Source organism: Mobula birostris, chromosome 5, assembly GCF_030028105.1.
Source record: "Mobula birostris isolate sMobBir1 chromosome 5, sMobBir1.hap1, whole genome shotgun sequence".
Classification (NCBI taxonomy): domain Eukaryota; kingdom Metazoa; phylum Chordata; class Chondrichthyes; order Myliobatiformes; family Myliobatidae; genus Mobula; species Mobula birostris.
This window is the reverse complement of record NC_092374.1, coordinates 203,095,774-203,117,460: the sequence shown is the minus strand read 5'-3', so window position 1 is coordinate 203,117,460 and position 21,687 is coordinate 203,095,774. Positions and strand designations below refer to the sequence as shown.

At 46.2% G+C, this 21,687-nt stretch overlaps 1 protein-coding gene across 1 annotated transcript; it reads left to right on the top strand.

Moving 5' to 3' along the window:
- The first annotated feature begins 271 nt into the window (after positions 1 to 271).
- On the top strand, positions 272 to 12,101 carry LOC140198288 (zinc-binding protein A33-like). Its single transcript, XM_072259353.1, has 6 exons — positions 272 to 690; positions 769 to 864; positions 1,281 to 1,514; positions 3,043 to 3,065; positions 3,155 to 3,273; positions 11,486 to 12,101. Exons 1-6 carry the CDS (start codon positions 280 to 282, stop codon positions 12,016 to 12,018), a joined length of 1,416 nt encoding a protein of 471 aa, XP_072115454.1. The 5' UTR covers positions 272 to 279; the 3' UTR covers positions 12,019 to 12,101.
- Positions 12,102 to 21,687: the final 9,586 nt, after the last annotated feature.

Below are 21,687 nucleotides of genomic sequence, written 5' to 3'. Positions count from 1 at the left end.
GATTCCTGCATTTACAGTCCCTTGTGTCTATCTTTTCAGGACTTACCCCTTCAGTTCTGCCGTAGACTGAACCAAGCTCTTCTCTCCGGCTTTATCTATGTGAGACTTGTTTAATGTGTTTCTGATCCCTGCTGTGGAAATGAGCACGATTCCTGCTCACTGAAAAGGAACATTCATTCCCGAGACTGCAGCGCCTCTAGAGGACAATCGCGGTACCACAAGCGTTCAGCAGCTCCCGAAAGTGAAGGGATTCTGAACCAGGAAGTACCGAGAGTTAAAATGGCTTCGAAAGAACAGGTCGAGAGTTTAACCGAGGAGGTAATTTGTCCCATCTGCCTGGATTTCTTCACCGATCCAGTTATACTGGACTGTGGACACAACTGCTGCCGCTCCTGTATCACACGGTGTTGGGAAAGGGAGGAGAGAAACTCCTGCCCGGAATGTAGAGAGCAGTTTGCAGACCGCAACCTCAGGGTCAATCGGGCCTTAGCAAACCTGTCTGAGAAAGCTCGAAAACTAAGCCTGAACCCGAAAGAGAAGGAAAGTAAACTTCACTGCGAGAAACATGAGGAAGAACTGAAGCTGTTCTGTGAGACGGACAAGACACTGATCTGCCTGATCTGTAGAGATGCACTGGAACACAAGTCTCACAACTTCATGCCGGTTAACGAAGCCGTTGAAATCTACAAGGTAAAACAAACCAGGTTTTGATCAGCTATTTATTTAGTTGCATACTTTGGTCTAATGTCTTCACTCTCTGATTTCTAGGGCCGAGTTAAATCTTCCTTAGACTCTCTCACAAAAAAGAAATCAGACTTCGAGGAAATGGAGCAACAACAGAAAAAGAAGATTTCCGGAGTTCGGGTGAGTCCCCTGAGCAGAATTTACAAATTCGCTGTGTAGTTTTGTTCCCTTTAATGCAGAATAGCAGAGTATCGCAGTTCCAGTAACCTGGGATCGATCCTGACCCCTGGAGCTGTCTGCGTGGAGTTTGAATGTTCTCTCCGTAACCAGTACCTTCCTTTAGCCGACATTGCATGGTTGAACGGTAAATTGGCTACTGCAGTTAACCTTGTGATTGTGGGTGGTCTATGAATCAGGTCGGCGTTCGTGGGTCAGAGATAGAGTGTATGTTTCAGGGAGACGTGGGGGAACGTGATGGAGGGGATAGATTTGAGAACCAGTGGAGACGTTAATGGGCTGAATGGTTACCTTCCATGTCAGTAAGAAATACAAAAAATAGCCTCAAACAGTAAACTATCCTCTCCTTTCATTGACAGGAACAGTCACACAGCCTTCAGTCCCAGATCACATCTCATTTTGCTGAACTGCGCCGGGTTCTCACTGAGAAAGAGCAGCGTGCACTGCGAAATCTCAGGGAAGAAGAGGAGAGGATTCTGAACCCAATGGAAAAAAATCTTCGAGAGATTCGAGAGAATTTAAATTCTATCCAGGAGGAAATCTCAAAGTTCCAGGAACGGATGTATCAACAAGAAAATATCACATTCCTCATGGTGAGAGATTTCAGTTTGTTTCTGTAAAAGTGCCCAGTCACAAAATGATGCATTTTATCACAAATACTGTAGTTGGAAACTGATTTTCACCATGTCGACATCTTGACTGTTCAGAATTGTCATTGTCCCAAACTGGCCTCCCACAACATCTGTACATCACAGGACAGTCTGCAACCTTCTCGGGAATGAGTTACTCTAATCAGAGCACTGAGCTGGTGATCTTTTCTGTGATTACCAGAAATAATGTCCCCGATACTCAGAGTAACACCCAGTCACAGTCACAGCCTGTGAGTGTGCTTCTGATATCCTCTTCACCACATTTCATGTTGGATTTATTAACAACCAAATGATGTTTTATCTTTGACTTTTCATCTCGTAAAAACAGAAATATTTTCTCCACTTCCACCCCATAAAATCCATTTGGAATGTTAAATTGCTCCATCTGATCCTCCCTGACATCATATCCAGATAAAAATAGACAACCTGTCCAGTCTCTCCTGTAAGTTCAATCCTCCCAGTTAAAGTATAATTTTCAAAAACATTCCTTGTACTTTCTCCCGTGATTCTGTGTTCCTCTTTCACTATGTGTGTCAGTAGGAGTGAGTTTAGTGGGAGTTTTCAAAGTTTTAAAGGTACATTTAATGTCAGAGAAATGTATACAATACACATCCTGAAATTCTTTTTCTTCACAAATATCCACAAAAACGATGGCATGCCCCAAAGAATGAATGAGTTACCTGTTAGTACCCCAAAGCCCCCCAGCTCCCCCTCCCTTGCATAAGCAGCAGCAAGGCAACGACCACCCCTCCCCACCGGCAAAAAAAGCATCAGCACCCTCCACCGAGCACTCAAGTGTGCAGCAAAGCATCAGTAAAGATACAGACTTGCAGTACCCCAAAGACTACTCATTCACCCAGTGATTCAACATAACACAGGTTCTCTCTCCCTGAAAAGGGAAAAAGAGGTGACCCATTTCACAGCGAGAGGGGAGACATAACAAACAACTCTCTGATTTATGACGTTAAAAGTCTGTTGCATTGTTTTTTTCAAGCTCTGTGCCAAAAGAACTCAGGTCTCGGGTCACACAGCCAGCAGCCAGCTTGTTGCTTTTGATCTTCCATCTCCCACGACACACCGATTCCCCGCAGAGGCACCGACCTCGAGTCTGCCCACCTCCAGAGCCACATAATCTCGGAACTTGAAGGTGTGCTAGTCTTCCAGGCTGTGTCCTTGATATATCGAACAGCGGCCAGTCGTGAGACCCCGAGAGTGGGTCTCATTCCTGCAAAGAACCGAAGGCAGCGTGTAACTCCAGGTCAGGGTCTTCAAAAGACCCCTGAAAGGGAAAAATAGAGATATTAAAGATAGAAATAGAGCTGTTTCCGGAGATGCTAGCAAAGCAGTCACCGTTAGGCGCCATCGTCCTCCTCAGCTCCCGGCAGCTTTTAATAACTTGGCTCAGATTCCTGCTATTGGGATGCCAATGGTCAGTCTCAGTCAGTTGATATCTGTGTTTGATTTGTTTCAGGAGGAAGCTCATCGGAAGAGGAGGTAGGACATGGTCTTTACTGAAATTCTGTATGGATTTGTAAAATAGTTCAAATATCACTGAAGCTCAGTTTATAACTACATATTTACAGGATCAGTGATGATGACCAGTCATTGTCAGTGACAGATGGTGCCCTACTGGCTGAAAAATTCTATCACCCTTATTTGTTCGACGTAACGTTGGGAGAAGCGTTTGATGGCATTAAGCGAGGTAAAACATACAGATTCATTTGCCCTTATTTCAGACACAATTAATAATTAGACACAAAATTTGGCTATAAGAATAGGCTGAAGGGGAACTGAAGTTTATTCTGACACCAACCCCACCTGCAGGGAGGCATCACTGTCACGTGATCATCTGGAGAAGTCAGACCCCTGAACACTCCAACACTGGGGCAAAATATAACCACTTCACGGGACTGTTAGATGAACCACTGCATCCTCATTCCATTCATACTGGAAAAATATGTCAATGTGTTCCTCCACCATCATCTCTGCTCTCAAACGCATCTCCCCCATTTCACGCACATCTGCTCTCACTCCATCCTCCCGCCACCCCACCAGGAATAGGGTTCCCCTGGTCCTCACCTACCACCCCACCAGCGTCTGGGTCCAACATATTATTCTCCGTAACTTCCGCCACCTCCAACGGGATCCCACCACTAAGCACATCTTTCCCTCCCTGCTACTCTGCTTTCCGCAGGGATCGCTCCCTACGCGACTCCCTTGACCATTTGTTCCCCCCATCCCTCCCCACTGATCTCCCTCCTGGCACTTATCCTTGTAAGCGGAACAAGTGCTACACATGCCCTTACACTTACTCCCTCACCACCATTCAGGGCCCCAAACAGTCCTTCCAGGTGAGGCGACACTTCACCTGTGAGTCAGCTGGGTGATATACTGTGTCCGGTGCTCCCGATGTGGCTTTCTATATATTGGCGAGACCCAACGCAGACTGGGAGACCGCTTTGCTGAACACCTACGCTCTGTCCGCCAGAGAAAGCAGGATCTCCTAGTGGCGACACATTTTAATTCCACGTCCCATTCACATTCTGATATGTCTATCCACGGCTTCCTCTACTGTCAAGATGAAGCCAAACTCAGGTTGGAGGAACAACACCTAATATTCCGTCTGGGTAGCCTCCAACCTGATGGCATGAACATTGACTTCTCTAACTTCCGCTAATGCCCCACCTCCCCCTCGTACCCCATCCGTTATTTATTTATTTATATACACACATTCTTTCTCTCACTCTCCTTTTTCTCCCTCTGTCTCTCTGACTATACCCCTTTCCCATCCTCTGGGTTCCCCCCCCCCTTGTCTTTCTCCCCGGACCTCCTGTCCCATGATCCTGTCATATCCCCTTTGCCAATCACCTGTCCAGCTCTTGGCTCCATCCCTCCCCTTCCTGTCTTCTCCTATCATTTTGGATCTCCCCCTCCCCCTCCCACTTTTAAATCTCTTACTAGCTCTTCCTTCAGTTAGTCCTGACGAAGGGTCTCATCCTGAAACGTCGACTGTACCTCTTCCTGGAGATGCTGCCTGGCCTGCTGCGTTCACCAGCAACTTTGATGTGTGTTGTCAATGCATGTGCTTGAATCCTGACATGGTAGCTCTGGAATTAATATTCCATTAATGACATTAAAGGGGATAAAACCTGGTATCACTGTGGTGACAGGGACTGTCAGAAAAATACACCAGTCCTTCGTGCCACTCACCGTGTCTGACCTGTCCGTGACCGCAGTCTGATTGACTCAGCTCTGCCCCCTGCTGGACTCGCGAGTCTCACTGTTGTTATCAAACCACCACATTGACGCATCGTCAGACTGAGCCCGGACTCACCGATCAGCATTGACCTCGGTGAATGATGGGAGAAGCCCACACAGCATAACTGGTCTGACAAATCTCGCTCACACACATACAGAAGAAGGATTGGCAGATTATAGTCAGAGCCACAGCATTGCACATTGTTATTTCCCTCAGTGACATGGAAACTATTCTCTCTCTTCAGACACAGTGAATGGTTTTTACTTGAACAATTCGCACACATGTCACACATTTCCAACACACACTGAACATGTGAAGACACACTGTAACATACAATACTTCAATGTGCACCCTCACCTTCAATGTGAACACACACTCACTAAATATTTACCACAACCAACACACACTCACACACAGTGACAGATATCCAAATGCACCATCAGAGTGGGACACATCACCAGGGAAACAGGCACATTTCCCATTTCCATGTGTTTGTCCCATATTCCTCTAACCATTTCCTATCCGTGTACCTGTCTAAATTTATTATAAAATATATTAATTATACCTGTTTCTACAGCTTCCTCTGACAGCAAATTCCACATGTACCCACTTCCCTCACAGATTGCTTAAAAAACTCTCTCTTCAATCCCCGCCCTCTGCTTTTGGACTCTGTTATTCTGGGGAAAGAGACCATGTGTATACACTTTACATCTGCCCTCATGATTTTATGTACCTCGAAAAGGGGCCCCACTCAACACCCAACGCCCCAGGGAAATAGCCCCAGCTTATCCAGGCTCTCCTTTTAACCCAAGCCCTCCAGCCCTGGTAACATCTTCCTGTAATGACATCCTTCCCGGAGTCGGGGACCCAGAAATGCACACAAACTCCAATAGTGGTCTCTGATCAACATCAAAGGCCTTGGTGAAGATTATGTGGACAATGTCTACCACCCTGTCCTGGTCAATCCTCTCTGTCACCTCTTCAACAAACTGGGATTTGTGAGACGTGATTTTCCATGCACAACGCCGTGCTGACTGTCCCTGATCTGTCCTTGTCTTTCCAAATGCTGTTCGATCCTGTCTCTCAGAAACATTCCCACCACTGACATTCGGCTTATGGACTGGACTTCCCTGATACATTCTCCCCATGACTGTGTGGGTTTCCTCGAGGTGCTCCAGTTCCTCCCACAGTTTAATTATCCTGTTGTTAGGCTCAGATTAAATCAGGGGTTTCTGGGTGCTGGGGGTCATTGTAACTTGTCCCATGGTCAGGCTCGGATTAAATCACGAGTTTCTGGGTGGTGGGGGTCATTGTAACTTGTCCCATGGTGAGGCTCGGATTAAATCAGGGGTTGCTGGGTGGTGGGGGTCATTGTAACTTGTCCCATGGTCAGGCTCGGATTAAATCAGGGGTTGCTGGGTGGTGGGGGTCATTGTAACTTGTCCCATGGTCAGGCTCGGATTAAATCACAGGTTTCTGGGTGGTGGGCATCATTGTAACTTGTCCCATGGTCAGGCTCGGATTAAATCAGGGGTTGCTGGGTGCTGGGGTCATTGTAACTTGTCCCATGGTGAGGCTCGGATTAAATCAGGGGTTGCTGTGTGGTGGGGGTCATTGTAACTTGTCCCATGGTCAGGCTCAGATTAAATCAGGGGTTGCTGGGTGGTGGGGGTCATTGTAACTTGTCCCATGGTCAGGCTCAGATTAAATCAGGGGTTGCTGTGTGGTGGGGGTCATTGTAACTGGTCCCATGGTGAGGCTCGGATTAAATCAGGGGTTGCGGGTGGTGGGGGTCAAAGGGCCGGAAGGGCCTATTCCGAGCTGTATCTCAATAAATAAATTACAGCTGATGAAAGTGCAGTAGACATCGTCTCCATGGAGTTTAGCGAGGGATTTGACAAGATAGCAGAGAGTTAGATCACATGGGATACAATACTTTTATAGATATGTAAAAAGGAAAAGACTGGTAAATACAAATGTAGGTCCCCTACAGACAGAAACAGGTGAATTGATTATGGGGAGCAAGGACATGGCAGACCAATTGAATAATTACTTTGGTTCTGTCTTCACTAAGGAGGACATAAATAATCTTCCAGAAATAGTAGGGGACAGAGGGTCCAGTGAGATGGAGGAACTGAGCGAAATACATGTTAGTAGGGAAGTGGTGTTAGGTAAATTGAAGGGATTAAAGGCAGATAAATCCCCAGGGCCAGATGGTCTGCATCCCAGAGTGCTTAAGGAAGTAGCCCAAGAAATAGTGGATGCGTTAGTGATAATTTTTCAAAACTCGTTAGATTCTGGACTAGTTCCTGAGGATTGGAGGGTGGCTAATGTAACCCCACTTTTTAAAAAAGGAGGGAGAGAGAAACCGGGGAATTATAGACCGGTTAGCCTAACGTCGGTGGTGGGGAAACTGCTGGAGTCAGTTCTCAAAGATGTGATAACAGCACATTTGGAAAGCGGTGAAATCATCGGACAAAGTCAGCATGAATTTGTGAAAGGAAAATCATGTCTGACGAATCTCATAGAATTTTTTGAGGATGTAACTAGTAGAGTGGATAGGGAAGAACCAGTGGATGTGGTATATTTGGATTTTCAAAAGGCTTTTGACAAGGTCCCACACAGGAGATTAGTGTGCAAACTTAAAGCACACGGTATTGGGGGTAAGGTATTGATGTGGATAGAGAATTGGTTAGCAGACAGGAAGCAAAGAGTGGGAATAAACGGGACCTTTTCAGAATGGCAGGCAGTGACTATTGGGGTACCGCAAGGCTCGGTGCTGGGACCCCAGTTGTTTACAATATATATTAATGACTTGGATGAGGGAATTAAATGCAGCATCTCCAAGTTTGCGGATGACACAAAGCTGGGCGGCAGTGTTAGCTGTGAGGAGAATGCTGAGAGGATGCAGGGTGACTTGGATAGGTTGGGTGAGTGGGCAAACTCATGGCAGATGCAATTTAATGAGGATAAATGTGAAGTTATCCACTTTGGTGGCAAAAATAGGAAAACAGATTATTATCTGAATGGTGGCCGATTAGGAAAAGGGGAGGTGCAACGAGACCTGGGTGTCATTATATACCAGTCATTGAAAGTGGGCATGCAGGTACAGCAGGCGGTGAAAAAGGCGAATGATATGCTGGCATTTATAGCAAGGGGATTCGAGTACAGGAGCAGGGAGGTACTACTGCAGTTGTACAAGGCCTTGGTGAGACCACACTTTGAGTATTGTGTGCAGTTTTGGTCCCGTAATCTGAGGAAAGACATCCTTGCCATTGAGGGAGTACAAAGAATGTTCACCAGATTGATTCCTGGGATGGCAGGACTTTCATATGAAGAAAGACTGGATGAACTAGTTTTGTACTCGTTGGAATTTAGAAGATTGAGGGGGGTTCTGATTGAAATGTATAAAATCCTAAAGGGATTGGACAGGCTAGATGCAGGAAGATTGTTCCCGATGTTGGGGAAGTCGAGAACGAGGGGTCACGGTTTGAGGATAAAGGCGAAGCCTTTTAGGACTGAGATTAGGAAAAACTTCTTCACACAGAGAGTGGTGAATCTGTGGAATTTTCTGCCACAGGAAACAGTTGAGGCCAGTTCGTTGGCTATACTTAAGAGGGAGTTAGATATGGCCCTTGTGGCTACGGGGATCAGGGGGTATGGAGGGAAGGCTGGGGCGGGGTTCTGAGTTGGATGATCAGCCATGATCATAATAAATGGCGGTGCAGGCTCGAAGGGCCGAATGGCCTACTCCTGCACCTATTTTCTATGTTTTCTAGTACGATCTGGAATAGGATACAGAATTGTCTGGGTGGAGTCCTGTGACCAGCGGTTGTGCTGCAGGGAGCGGTGCTGGGTCCACTGTTTTTCATCATTCATATGAATGATTTGGAGAGAATGTAGGTGACATGTTTAGTAGGTTTGTGAAGGACTCTAAAATTGGTGGTTTCACGGACAGTGAAGAGGTTATTTACTTATTTAGATACAGTGTGAAACAGGCCGTTCCAGTCCAATGACCTGCTCCACCCAGCACCCCAACTATTTAAAACTAGCCTAATCACGGGGCAATGTGCAATGACCATTTAACCTACAAACCGCTATGTCTCTGTATGAGCATCACAGAGTGATAGAAACTAACAGCACTGGCCCTTCAGCCCACCTGGTCTGTACCGAAACATTTAAACTACCTGCTCCCATCGACCTGCACCGGGACCATCGTCCTCCAACTCCTGCCATCCATGTACCTGTCCAAACTTCTCTTAAATGTTTAAATCGAGCTTGCATGTACCACTTGCACTGGCAGCTCGTTCCACACTCTCACAACCCTCTGAATGAAACAGTTTCCCCTCATGTTCCCCTTAAACTTTTTATCTTTCACACTTAACCCATGACCTCTGGTTGTATTCCCACCCAACCTCCATGGAAAAAGCCTGCTTGCATTTACCCTAACCATGCCCTCATAATTTTGTATACTTCTATCAAATCTCTCCTCTGTCTTCTATGTTACAAGAACAAAGTCCTGACCTATTTGATCTTTCCTTATGACTCAGGTCCTCCAGTCCTGGCAACAATACGATTATTAAGGGATTGGACACACTAGAGGCAGGAAACATGTTCCCAATGTTGGGGGAGTCCAGAACCAGAGGCCACAGTTTGAAAATAAAGGGTAGGCTATTTAGAACGGAGTTGAGGAAAAACTTTTTCACCCAGAGAGTTGTGGATCTGTGGAATGCTCTGCCTCCGAAGGCAGTGGAGGCCAATTCTCTGGATGCTTTCAAGAAAGAGTTAGATAGAGCTCTTAAAAATAGCGGAGTCAAGGGATATGGGGAGAAGGCAGGAACGGGGTACTGATTGTGGATGATCAGCTATGATCACAGTGAATGGTGGTGCTGCCTCGAAGGGCTGAATAGTCTACTCCTGCACCTATTGTCTATTGTCTAATATCCCTGTAAATTTTCTCTGTACTCTTTCAAACTTGCTTACATCTTTCCTGTTGGTAGGTGACTGAAACTGCACACAATATTCCAGATTAGGCCTCACCAACATCTCATACAACTTCAACATTACATCCATCTCTTGTACTCAATGCTTTGATTTATGAAGGCCAAAGAAAACCTTTTTTTATGACCCTATCTCCCTGTAACACCACTTTCGATGTATTATGGACCTGTGTCCCCAGATCTGCTGCAGAACAGAGTCCTCAGTGCCCGACCATTCACTGTGTAAGACCTACACTGGGGTCCTACAGAAGTGCAACAGCTCACACTTGTCTGCATTAAATTCCAGCTGACACCTTTCAGCCCATTTTTCCAGCTGCTCCAGACCCCACTGCAAGTAATGATGGTCTTCCTCGCTTCCACTCCTCCCCAATCTGAGGGATGAATCGTGAGCACCCGGAGGAAAGGCACGAGGTCTTGGGGAGACCGTACAAACTCCTAACAGATGGTGTCAGAATTGATCTCGGAACTCCAGAACGTCCTGATGTGCAACAGTATTGTGTTATCCACTACATAACCCTGTTGCTCATGCTTTGTCCAAGATTACAATGAGAGTTTGATTAATTGGGTCTCTGGACCATTGGATGGAAATTGATTTTAATTCAGAGATGAGGGTGTTGCATTTTGGAAGGTAAACCAGGACAGGATTTACACAGGAATCAGTGGGGCCCTGGAGGGTGTTGTGGATCAGAGAGACCAGGAGGTGATTGTCTTCATCAGTCAGAATACTGAGTACAGGAGCTGCGACGTTACGTTATGAGTGTACAAGACATTGGGAAGGCCACATTTGGAGCAGAGTAACACACACAAACTGCTGGAGGAACTCAGCAGATCAGGCAGCATCTATGGATGTGAATAAACACTCAATGATTTGGTCCAAGGTTTTGTGTGTGTTGCTTTGGATTTTCAGCATCTTCAGACTTTCTTGTCTTTATGATTTGGATCTGGTTACCTTTGTACAGGAAGGATCTCATTAAACTGAGAGGGTATAAAACAGATTTACAAGGATGTTACTGAGACTGGAGGGTTTGGGTTATAAGGAGAGGCTGGATATTTTGGGACTTTTTCCTGGAACTCAGGAGGCCGCCAAAGGAAACTGTAGAGATGGATACAGTTACAATGATTTAAAAGACATCTGGACGGGTACGTGGGTGGAAAAGGGTTAAAGGAATAATGGGCAAATACAGGCAAATGGATCTAGTTCATTAAAGTGAGTTGGTCAACATGAATGAATTCTGCCTGACCTCCTCTTTAAATGCCTCCAGTGTTCACTCACCCCATCCTCATCTGGCTCCAGTTGTTGCTCCATCCCTTCCGCATACCCGTTTCCACTGCTATCTCCCGTCTTTCTTTCCAATCTTGAGGAAAGGTCTCGGCTTGAAATCTCCCTTAACACACGCTGCTTGACCCGCTGAGATCCTCTAGAATTTTATGTGCGTTGATCGGGGAAAATCCGCTCTCCATGGCGGGGAAAAACCTCGGGAAGATGCTGGTTGTCCATCCGCTGTGTTTGGTAAAACCCCGGGAAAGGGTCCTGTCGGCCACCCGACTGAGCCTGAGGCCCAGCGGCCTCTCCCCCGGTCCCGGGGCCGCGCTGCCCGAGTCTTCCCCCGATCCCCGGGGACTCTCTAATTCTCTGCTTCTCCCCCCCCCCCCAGACTCTGTCACCCTGGATGTGGAAACGGCGAGTCCGCTGCTCGAGGTGTCTGAGGATCGGAAGAGTGTGAGACTGACCGGGACCCGGAGGGATCTCCCTGACACCGGGAAGAGGTTCACACACTGGCTTTGTGTGCTGGGATCGGAGGGATTCACATCGGGGAGACATTACTGGGAGGTGGAGGTGACGGGGAATCGGTGCTGGTATCTGGGAGTCGCCGCAGAGTCTGTGGAGAGGAAGAGATGGGTCAGACTGAGTCCGGAGACCGGATTCTGGATCATCGAGCGGATTAATGACGAGATGTGGGTCCACACCTCCCCTGAGTCCCGTCTCCCTGCCGGTCCCATCCCCGGGAGGGTGGGAGTTTATCTCAGTTACCAGTCCGGGACAGTTTCATTTTACAACGCGGAGACCAAGTCTCATCTCCACACCTTCACTGGGAATAAATTCACGGAGAAACTTTATCCTTTTTTCTGGACTGTGTATCCAAACGAGTGGCTGAGAATCTGCTCCGGTTCCGCTCCGGGTCTGTAAACGGGTCGGGTCCGGGACCGGCGTCAGGAGTAAGTCAGTGTAAATATAAATGTGCGGAGAGTGAAATAAACACGATGTGAGAATTATCGATCCATTAATTTTAACTCGTTCACCTCATCCGTCAACGGAACAGAAACACCGCGGATTCAGCAGCAGCCGCGGGCGGCGGGTCCTGAGCTCCCCGGCTCCCCCGGGTGCTAAAGTCCACCGGGACTGACAGGGGTAACTGGGACAAGTGGTGGTGGTGCTGACTGGGAGAGGGAGGTCGGGGTGATGAATCTTGGTAACACGGGACATGTTGTGTTGGTAACATGCAAATCGCCGGAGACTCCCAGCGTGTCAGATAAAATCTATGGAGGGTAATGGACAGGTGATGGGTGGATCCAGATGAGGGGTAATAGATGAGGGAGGGGTGGAAATGTGTCAGATACGAGGAGGTAAGAGGTGTCAGTGACAAAGGGTGAAGAATTGGGAATTTGACAGGAGGAGAAAGTGGATCCTACTTGTAATCCTCTCAAAGATTTGGCATGGACTTGATGGGCTGAAGGGCCTGTTTCTGTGCTGTATTTCTCTATGACTCTAATTCCAACAGGTTTGTCAGGCAGGATTTTCACTGAAGGAAACCATGCTGACTTTGTACTATCTTGTCCTGTGTCACCAGGTACTCCCATCACCTCGTCCTTCAGAATTGATTCTAACACCTTCTCAACCACTGAGGTCAGGCTAAATGGTATATAATTTCCTTTCTGCTGCCTTCCTCCTTTCTTCAAGACTGGAGTGACATTTGCATTTTTCCAGCCCCCTGGCACTATGCCAGAGTCCAATGATTTTTTGAAAGATTATTTCTAATGCCACCACAATTTCTAACCTAACTCTTTCAGAACCCTAGGATGCAGTTTCTCTGGTCTGGGTGATTTATATACCTTTAGGTCTTTCAGCTTTTTGAGCACCTTCTCTCTTGTAACAGTAACTGCTCCCAGTGAAGACTGACACAAAATACTCATTTAGTTCATCAGCCATCTCCTTGTCCCCCATTATTATTTCTCCTGACTCAGTTTCTCGCGGTTCTGTATCCACTCTTATTTTTCTTTTATTTTTAACATACTTGAAAAAAACTTTTACTATCTACTTTGACATTTGCTAGCTTGCCTTCATATTTCATCTTTTCCCTGCCAATGATTTTTTTAGTTGCTCTCTGTAGGTTTTTAAAAACTTCCCAATTCTCTACATTCCCACTAATTTTTGCTTTATTGTATGCCCTTTCTTTTGCTTTTACAATAGCTTTGACTTCCCTTGTCAGCCATGGTTGTACTATTTTATCTTTTGAGTATTTCTTCATTTTTGGAATATACATGCCCTGCACCTTCCTCATTTCCCCAGAAACACAACCATTGCTGCTCTGCTGACATCCCTGCCAGCAGCTCCTGCTAATTTACTTTGGCCAACTCACCTTTCATTACAATTACTATAATTTCCCTTACTCCACTGAAATACTGCTACATCAGACTTTACTTTCTCCCCATCAAATTTCAAGTTGAACTCAATCATATTGTGATCACTGGTTCAAAGGGTTCTTTTACGTTAAGATCCCTAATCGCCTCCGGTTCATTACATTACACCCAATCCAGTACAGCTGATCCCCTACTAGAAAGATGTGACATAGGATCGGAAGAGGTTGGATCTCAAGAGAGTGAGTTGTTGAAGGCCTAAGAAATGGCTTTTTAGAGCAGTATGACAAACTGCTCTAAAAAGCCATTTCTTAGGCCTTCAACAACTCACTCTCTTGAGATCCAACCTGATTTTCCCGATTGACCTGCATGTTCTTTTGACTTGCCTTTTGTGTTTCCTGTTGTAACCTGTGTTCCAGCTCCCAGCCACTGTTGGAAAGCCTGTATATAACTGCCATCAACATCCTTTTACTCTTGTAGTTTCTTAACTCAACCCACAAGGATTCAACATCTTCCGATCCTATGTCACATCTTTCTACTGATTTGATGCCATTACTTACAGTAGGGCCACACCACCCCCTTTGCATACCTTCCTACACCTCTGATATAACATGTAACCTTGGACATTCAGCTCCCAACTACAACCATCCTTCAGCCACGATTCAGTGATGGCTACAACATCATACCTGGCAAACTGTAATCGTGCAACAAGATCATCCACTTAATTTCTTATACCATGTGCATTTAGATACAACACCTTGAGTACTGTATTTGCTATCTGTTCTGATTCTGCATCCCTAATGTTTTGATACTCAGCCTGTTGGTTGCAACTAAGTCCCATCACCTGTCTGCCCTTCCTGACAGTCTGACTGCACACTATCTTTACTTTTTTACCATCTGTCCTATCCTGAATCCCTTCACTTCGGTTCCCACCCCACCCCACCCCCGCCAAATTAGATTAAACCCTCCCCAACAGCTCTAACAAACCTGCCCACGAAAATATTGCCCACCTCAGGTTCAGGTGCAACCCGTCACTTTTGAACAGGTCATACCTCCCCCAGAAGAGATCCCAAAGATCCAAGAACCTGAAGCCCTGCCCCCGCACCAGCTTCTCAGCCAAGCATTTATCTGCCAAATCATCCTGTTTCATCCCTCACTGGCGCATGGCGCAGGCAGCAGTCCGGAAATTACTACCTGGGCAGTCCTGCTTCTCAGCTTTGTACTGAGCTCTCTAAATTCTCTTTTCAGGACCACATTGCTTTTCCTTCTTCGGTCATTGGTACCAATATGTACCAAGACATCTGGCTGTTCCCCCTCCCTCTCCAAAATGTTGTGGACACGATCCGAGACATCCCCGAGCCTGGCTTCTGGGAGGCAACCACCCATCCGGGTGTCCCGTTCACGTCCACAGAATCTCCTGTCGGTTCCCCTCACTATTGACTCCCCCATCACTACCACTCCCTCCTTCTCTCTCTTTCCCCTCTGCAGCATGGAACCATACTCAGTGACTGTAACCCGGTCGCCGTGGCATTCACCCGGGATGTCTTCCCCCACAAAAGAATCCAAAGCGGTATTCTTGTTTTGAGGGGAATGGCCACAGGGGTACTCTGCTCTAACTGCCTATTCTATAACTGTATCTTCAGTCTTAGACCCATTTTATACGCAGGAGATGCATGAGAATCACAAAAGGTCGGTCAGGATCTGTGGAGAGAGGAACAGAGTTTGCGTTCCACATTGATGTCCAGGAATTGATTCAAGTGTTGCCTGTCCTGCTGCAGATTTCAAATATTTTCAGTTTTGTTTTGGTTCTTCCAGCATCTGATTCAAAATGAAATAGGAGTGCAGTCTAATTTCCTCCTGATGGGGGATAAAGAAGAAAGAATCTGATGGGAAAGTAGAGTGGACCATTAGAGAAATCGATGTTCTGGTTGGAGGCTACCCAGAGATGTACGGTTGAGGTTTGGACGTGCTATTTTGGTGCCAGAGTGTGGCAACACGTGCAGGCTGATCCCAGCACAATCCTCAGACAGACTGTGTAGGTCATTGATACAAAACAACACCTTTCACTGAATGTTTCCATATGTCATGTACACTTGACAGATAGAGCTAAGCTTTTTTACATTTTTCTTTCACATTCAGTTCCTCTGCCATCTCTGCATCTCTCGTTACAATATCTCCAGCGTTATTTTGTAATGGTCCTATAACTACCCTCGAGTCTCCCTTACCCTTTATATACTTTAAAAAGCTTTCAGAATCTTCTTTGATATTAGTCGGCAGCTTCCTCTCATAATTCACCTTTTCCTTCCTAATGACCTTCTCAGTTTCCTTCTGTAAGTTTTTAAAAGCTCCTCAATCCTCTATCTTCCCTCTAGCCCTGGCTTCCTTGTATGCCCTCTCTTTTGCTTTTACTTTGGCTCTGACTTCACTTGTCAGCCACAGTAGCGTCCTTCATCCCTTTGAAAATTTCTTCTTATTTGGAGTGTATCTGTCTTGCACTTCCCTCATTTTTCGCAGAAACTCCAGTCATTGCTGCTCTGCTGTCCTTCCTACAGATGTCCCTTTCCACTCAACTTCAGCCAGTTCCGCTCTCATGCCATTGTAATTTCCTTTAGTCCACTGAAATACCGACACATTAGATTCTATTTTCTCCCTCTCAAATTTCAATGTGAACCAATCATATTGTGATCACTGTTCCCTAAGGGTTCCTTAACCTTAAGCTCTCTTATCACCTCCGGATCATTCCAGCACAGCTGATCCCCTAGCAGGCTCAACAACAAGCTGTTCTAAAAAGCCATCCCTTACAACGTCTACAAATTCTCTCTCTTGATGTCCAGTACTGGCCTGGTTTTCCCAATCCACTTTCATGTTAAAATCCCCAACGATTATCATGACATTGCCTTTCTGACACGCCTTTTCTATCTCCTGCTGTAATTTGTAATTCACATCCTGGCTGCTGTGCCTGTATACAACTGCCATTCAGGTCCTTTTACCCTTGCCATTTCTTAACTCAACCCATAGAGACTCTACACCTTCTAATCCTATGTCATCTCTTCCCAATAATTTAATATTATTTCTTATACACAGAGCCACACCACCCCCTCTGCTAACTAACCTATCTTTCTAATACACCGTATATCCCTGGACATTCCGCCCCAAATGGCAGCCAACCTTTAGCCAAGTTTCAGAGATGGCCACAACGTCATAGTTGCCAATCTGCAGCTGAATTTCTCACGCTACATGCATTCAAATACAGCTCTCTCAGTCCAGTGTGTGTTGCTTTCTGTTTTAACTGCACTACGTCTCTATTGCCCTATAACTCATGCCACTGGCTTTGATTAAGCCTCATCTCCTGCCTGTTCTTTCTATATTCTCTGTTGCACGTTATCTTTGATTTATTTCTCTTTTCCCTTCATCAGCCCTATCACTCCGGTTCCTATCCCCCTGCCAAATTAGTTTAAACCCTCCCCAACAGCTCTATGAAATGTGCCCGCTGGGATATCGGATCTTAATTGTACAGGTCATATCTGCCCCAGAAGAGGCCCCAGTGATCCAGGAATCTGAAGTCCTTCCTCTGACACCAGCCACTCAGCCAGACATTAATATGCCTGATCATGCTATTCTTACACTCGCTAGCACGTGGCACAGGCAGCAATCCTGTGATTACTATCCTCGAGGTCCTCTTTTCAGCTTCCTACCTAACTCCCTGAATTCTCTCTTCAGGACCACCTCCCTTTTTCTACCTATGTCATTGGTACCAACATGTACCAAGACTTCTGGTTGTTCACCCTCTCCCTTCAGAATTCTCTGCACCCGATCTGAGAAATCCTGTACCCTGGCACCTGGGAGGCAACACACCATGCGGGTATCTCTATCAGGCTGACATAGAAAGGCTGCAGAGGAGATTTACAAGGATGCTGCCTGGATTGGGGAGCGTGCCTCATGAAAACAGGTTGAGTGAACTCGGTCTCTCAGGAGCTGCATCCCAGTGCACTTGGCGCAGATGTGGCCATGTGGGAAACTAGAAGATTCCCAGAACTCCCACATCTGATACCCAGAGTAAAATACTAACCCTACCAGCATGCTCTCCATTCCTCAAAAAAAAAATGCAAAGAAAATATCAAAAAGCTGTCACTTCTACTCTCGCCACTGGCCGCCCCAACAAAGGCCTCCTCACTTACCCCTTCTGTACTTTTATTTAGTTCATTGGGCTTAGTTGCCGCCGCTGATAGGCCTCACACAATGGACTAATGCTCGCGAAGCTGTCCTTTCAAATCACCGCTCAATGTTGTGTGTTCTAGTTAAAAGATATTTGGACACATACACGACAACCAGCCTGTGCATGAATAACGAGATCAGGCAGCATCTATGGAGCAGAATACAGAATCTAGAATCTACATGAAGAGTCTCGGACAAGTCGACTCTTTATTTGTCTCCATAGATGCTGCCTGACCTGCTGATCCTTTCCAGCATTTTGTGAGTGTTCCTCTGGATTTCTAGTACCTGCAGTATCTTGTTTGTTCACGCAAAACAAGCTGCAAACAGCCAAAATTTTCCATTCTGTGTTGAAGTGGTCGACGGTGGCGGATCGTTTGCGAGGTTGCAATTGGGAGAGGGGCTGGGATCTTTTCCGTTAACCTGGGCTTCTCAAGAAATTGGACACTCCCACTCCAGTGGAAGGCAGGGTGAGCACCACCAAACACGTTGAGTTATTTCTCCTTGTGTGGGATTTTTCTTATCTCTTCAACCATAAAAGAAAGATAGGGTCTAGAGGAGCGGCCATTGTCGGAGTGGGGGCTCATGTCAGAATGGGAACTTAGAGACTGACTCAAGAGGCTTCGACAAGAAGAGGCTGAGGCCAAAGAAACAGGTAGGAAGGGTAGGTTTTTCCTTTTGTTATTGCTGATTTGGTCTTCGTTGCCCACAGTACACTGCAGGGTGGATGGTAGATATGGCAGTGGAATGTACCTCCTGTGGGATGTGGGAATCCATGGCACCTGATTGTCTCCCTGATGACTACACTTGCAGGAAGTGCAGCCGACTCCAGCTCCTGAAAGACCACATTAAGGAGCTGGAGCAGGAGTCAGATGAACTAAGGAACATCCGGGAGACAGAGCAATTGATAGATAAGACTTTTGAGCTGGTGGTTACACCCAGAGTACAAAATTCAGGGCGTAGATGGGTGAACACCTAGAGAGGTAAAGGGAGAAAGAAGTCAGTGCAGGGTCTCCCTGTGGCCATTCCCCTCAGCAACAGGTAGACCCCTTTGGATACTGCTGAGGGAGAGGACCTATCCGGGCAAGACAGCAGCGGCCAGACCAATAGCACAGTGGTCAGCTTTGAGATTCGGAAGGGCAGGGTGAAGTCAAACAGAGCAATAGTCATGGGGACAGATCGGAGATTCTGCAGCAGCAAAAGAGACACCAGGATAGTGTGTTGCCTCCTGGGTGCGAGGGTGGAGCATGTCTCTGAGCGGTTGCAGAATATTCTTGAGGGAGGGGTGAGAATCCAGAGGTCATAGTACATTTAGGTACCAATGGCATAGGCTGGAGAGGGGTAGACGTCCTGCGCAATTTGTTGAGGGAGTTAGGAAGATGCTGATCAGCAGGGCTTCCAAGGTGATTACTCCCGGAGCAACGAGCTAGAACAAGAAGATAGCACAGACGAATGAGTGGCTGAGGAGATGGTGCAGGAGGCAGGGCTTCAAGTTCTTGGATCATTGGAACAATTTCTGACGAAGGGGTGACCTGTACAAATGGGAGAGGTTGCACCTGAATGAGAGGGGAACCAATATCCTGCGAGGGAGGTTTGCTAATGCTATTAGTGAGGGTTTAAACTACACTTGCAGAGGATTGGGAACTGAAGTGAAGAGGCAGAGGATGGGGCGGTTTGCACACAAGTAGAGACAGTCTGTAGGGAGTTTGTGAGGAAGGATAGACAGATGACAGAGCAAAGATGTACTCAGCAAGATGGATTGAAATATGTCTAATTTAATGCAAGGGGTGTCATAAACAAGACAGATGAACTTAGAGCATGGATCAATATGTGGAACTATGACATTGTGGCCATTACAGAGACTTGGATTTCTCAGGAGCAAGAATGGCTACTGAGTGTGCTAGGCTTTAGATGTTTCAAAAAGAACAGAGAGGGAGGCAAAAAGAGGTGGGAGCATGGCATTGCTAATCAGAGATAGTATCACGGCTGCGGAAAAGGAGGAAGTCATGAAGGGATTGTTTATTGACTCATTGTGGATGAAGGTCAGAAACAGGAAGGGGGCAATAACTCTACAGGGTCTTTTTTATAACCCCCCCCCCCAATTGTAACAGAGACATCGAGGAGCAGACAGGGAGGAAAATTATGGAACGGTGCAATAATAATCGGGTTGTTATGATGGGTGATTTTAACTTTTCTAATATTGACTGGCATCTCCTTCGACAAAGGGGTTTAGATGTGGTGCAGTTTGTCAGGTGTGCTCAGGAAGATTTCTTGATGCAATATGTAGATAAGCCAACTGGAGGAGAGGCTGTACTTGATCTGGTATTGGGAAATGAACCCGGTCAGGTGTCGGTTCTCTCAGTGGGAGAACATTTTGGAGGTGGTGATCACAGCTCTATCTCCTTTACCATACGCTGGAGTGGGATAGAAGCAGACTGTTTGGGAAAACATTTCATTGGGTGTGGGGGAAATATGGTGCTATTAAGCAGAAACTTGGGCATATAAATTGGGAGCAGATGTTCTCAGGGGAATGCACAGCACAAATGTTAGGTGTTCTGGATAGGTATGTTCCATTGAGGTAGAGTAAAAAAATTGTTGTACAAAGGTTGTAGAAAATCTAGTTAAGAAAAGAAAAGCTTACGAAAGGTTCAAGAAACTGGGTACTGTTGGAGCTCTAGAAAATTACACGATTGCCAGGAAGGAGTTTATTGAAATTCGGACAGTGAGAAGCGGCCATGAGAAGAGCTTGGTGAGCAGGATTAAGGAAAACCACAAGGCATTCTACAAGTATGAACCAAGCAAGAGAATGAACCATGTGAGAATAGGACCAATCGGGTGCGATAGTGTAAACATGTGCAAGGAGTTGGAGGAGGTAGCGGAGATACTAATGAATACTTTGCTTCAGTTTTCACCAGGGCAATTGTGGGGATGACTTACAGTGGACTGAAACACTTGAGCATATAGCCAGTAAGAAAGGGGATGTGGGAAGCTAATGTGGAAAGAGTGGGAGGAGATTGCTGAGCTGCTGGTGATAATCTTTGCATCATCAAAAGGGATGGGAGAACTATCAGAGGATTGGAGGGTTGCAAATGTTGTTTCCCTGTTCAGGAAAGGGAGTAGAGATTCCACTTGTGTTCTGTATTCAGTTCTGGTCACCTCACTACAGATGGATGTGGATACTATAAAGAGAGTGCAGAGGGGATTTACAAGGATGTTGCTTCGATTGGACAGAATGTCTTATGAGAATATCTTGAGTGAACTTGGCCTTTTCTCCTTGACCCACCCAGTCAACACACTTTTCGACCCTCTTCCCTCCGGGAGAAGGCTCAGGAGCTTGAAGACTCATACGGCCAGATTTGGGAACAGCTTCTTTCCAACTGTGATAAGACTGCTGAATGGATCCTGACCCGGATCTGGGCCGTTCCCTCCAAATATCCGGACCTGCCTCTTGTTTTTTTTTTGCGCTTCCTTACTTTCCCTTTTCTATTTTCTATTTATGATTTATAATTTAAAATTTTGATATTTACTATCGATTTGTACTGCAGGGAGCGTGAAGAGCAGAATCAAATATCGCTGTGATGTCTGTATGCTCTGGTATCAATTGTTCGGCGACAATAAAGTATAAAGTAAAGTACATTACTGATGATGTAAACACAAAATACTCTGCAGATGCTGGGGTCAAAGCAACACTCACAACATGCTGGAGGAACTCAACAGGTCGGGCAGCATCCGTGGAAATGATCAGTTAACGTTTCGGGCTGGAACCCTTCGTCAGGACTGAAGAGGGAAGGGGAAGAGGCCCTATAAAGAAAGGTGGGGGGAGGGTGGGAAGGTGAAGGCTGGTAGGTTCCAGGTACAGTTTCAGGAACATTTATTAACTTTCAAACATCAGGCTCCTCAACCAGTGTGGATAACTTCATGGATCTCAAAGTTAAATTGATTCCACAACCTATGGACTCACTTTCGAGGACTCTGCAACTCATGTTCTCAGTATTAATCACTTATTAAT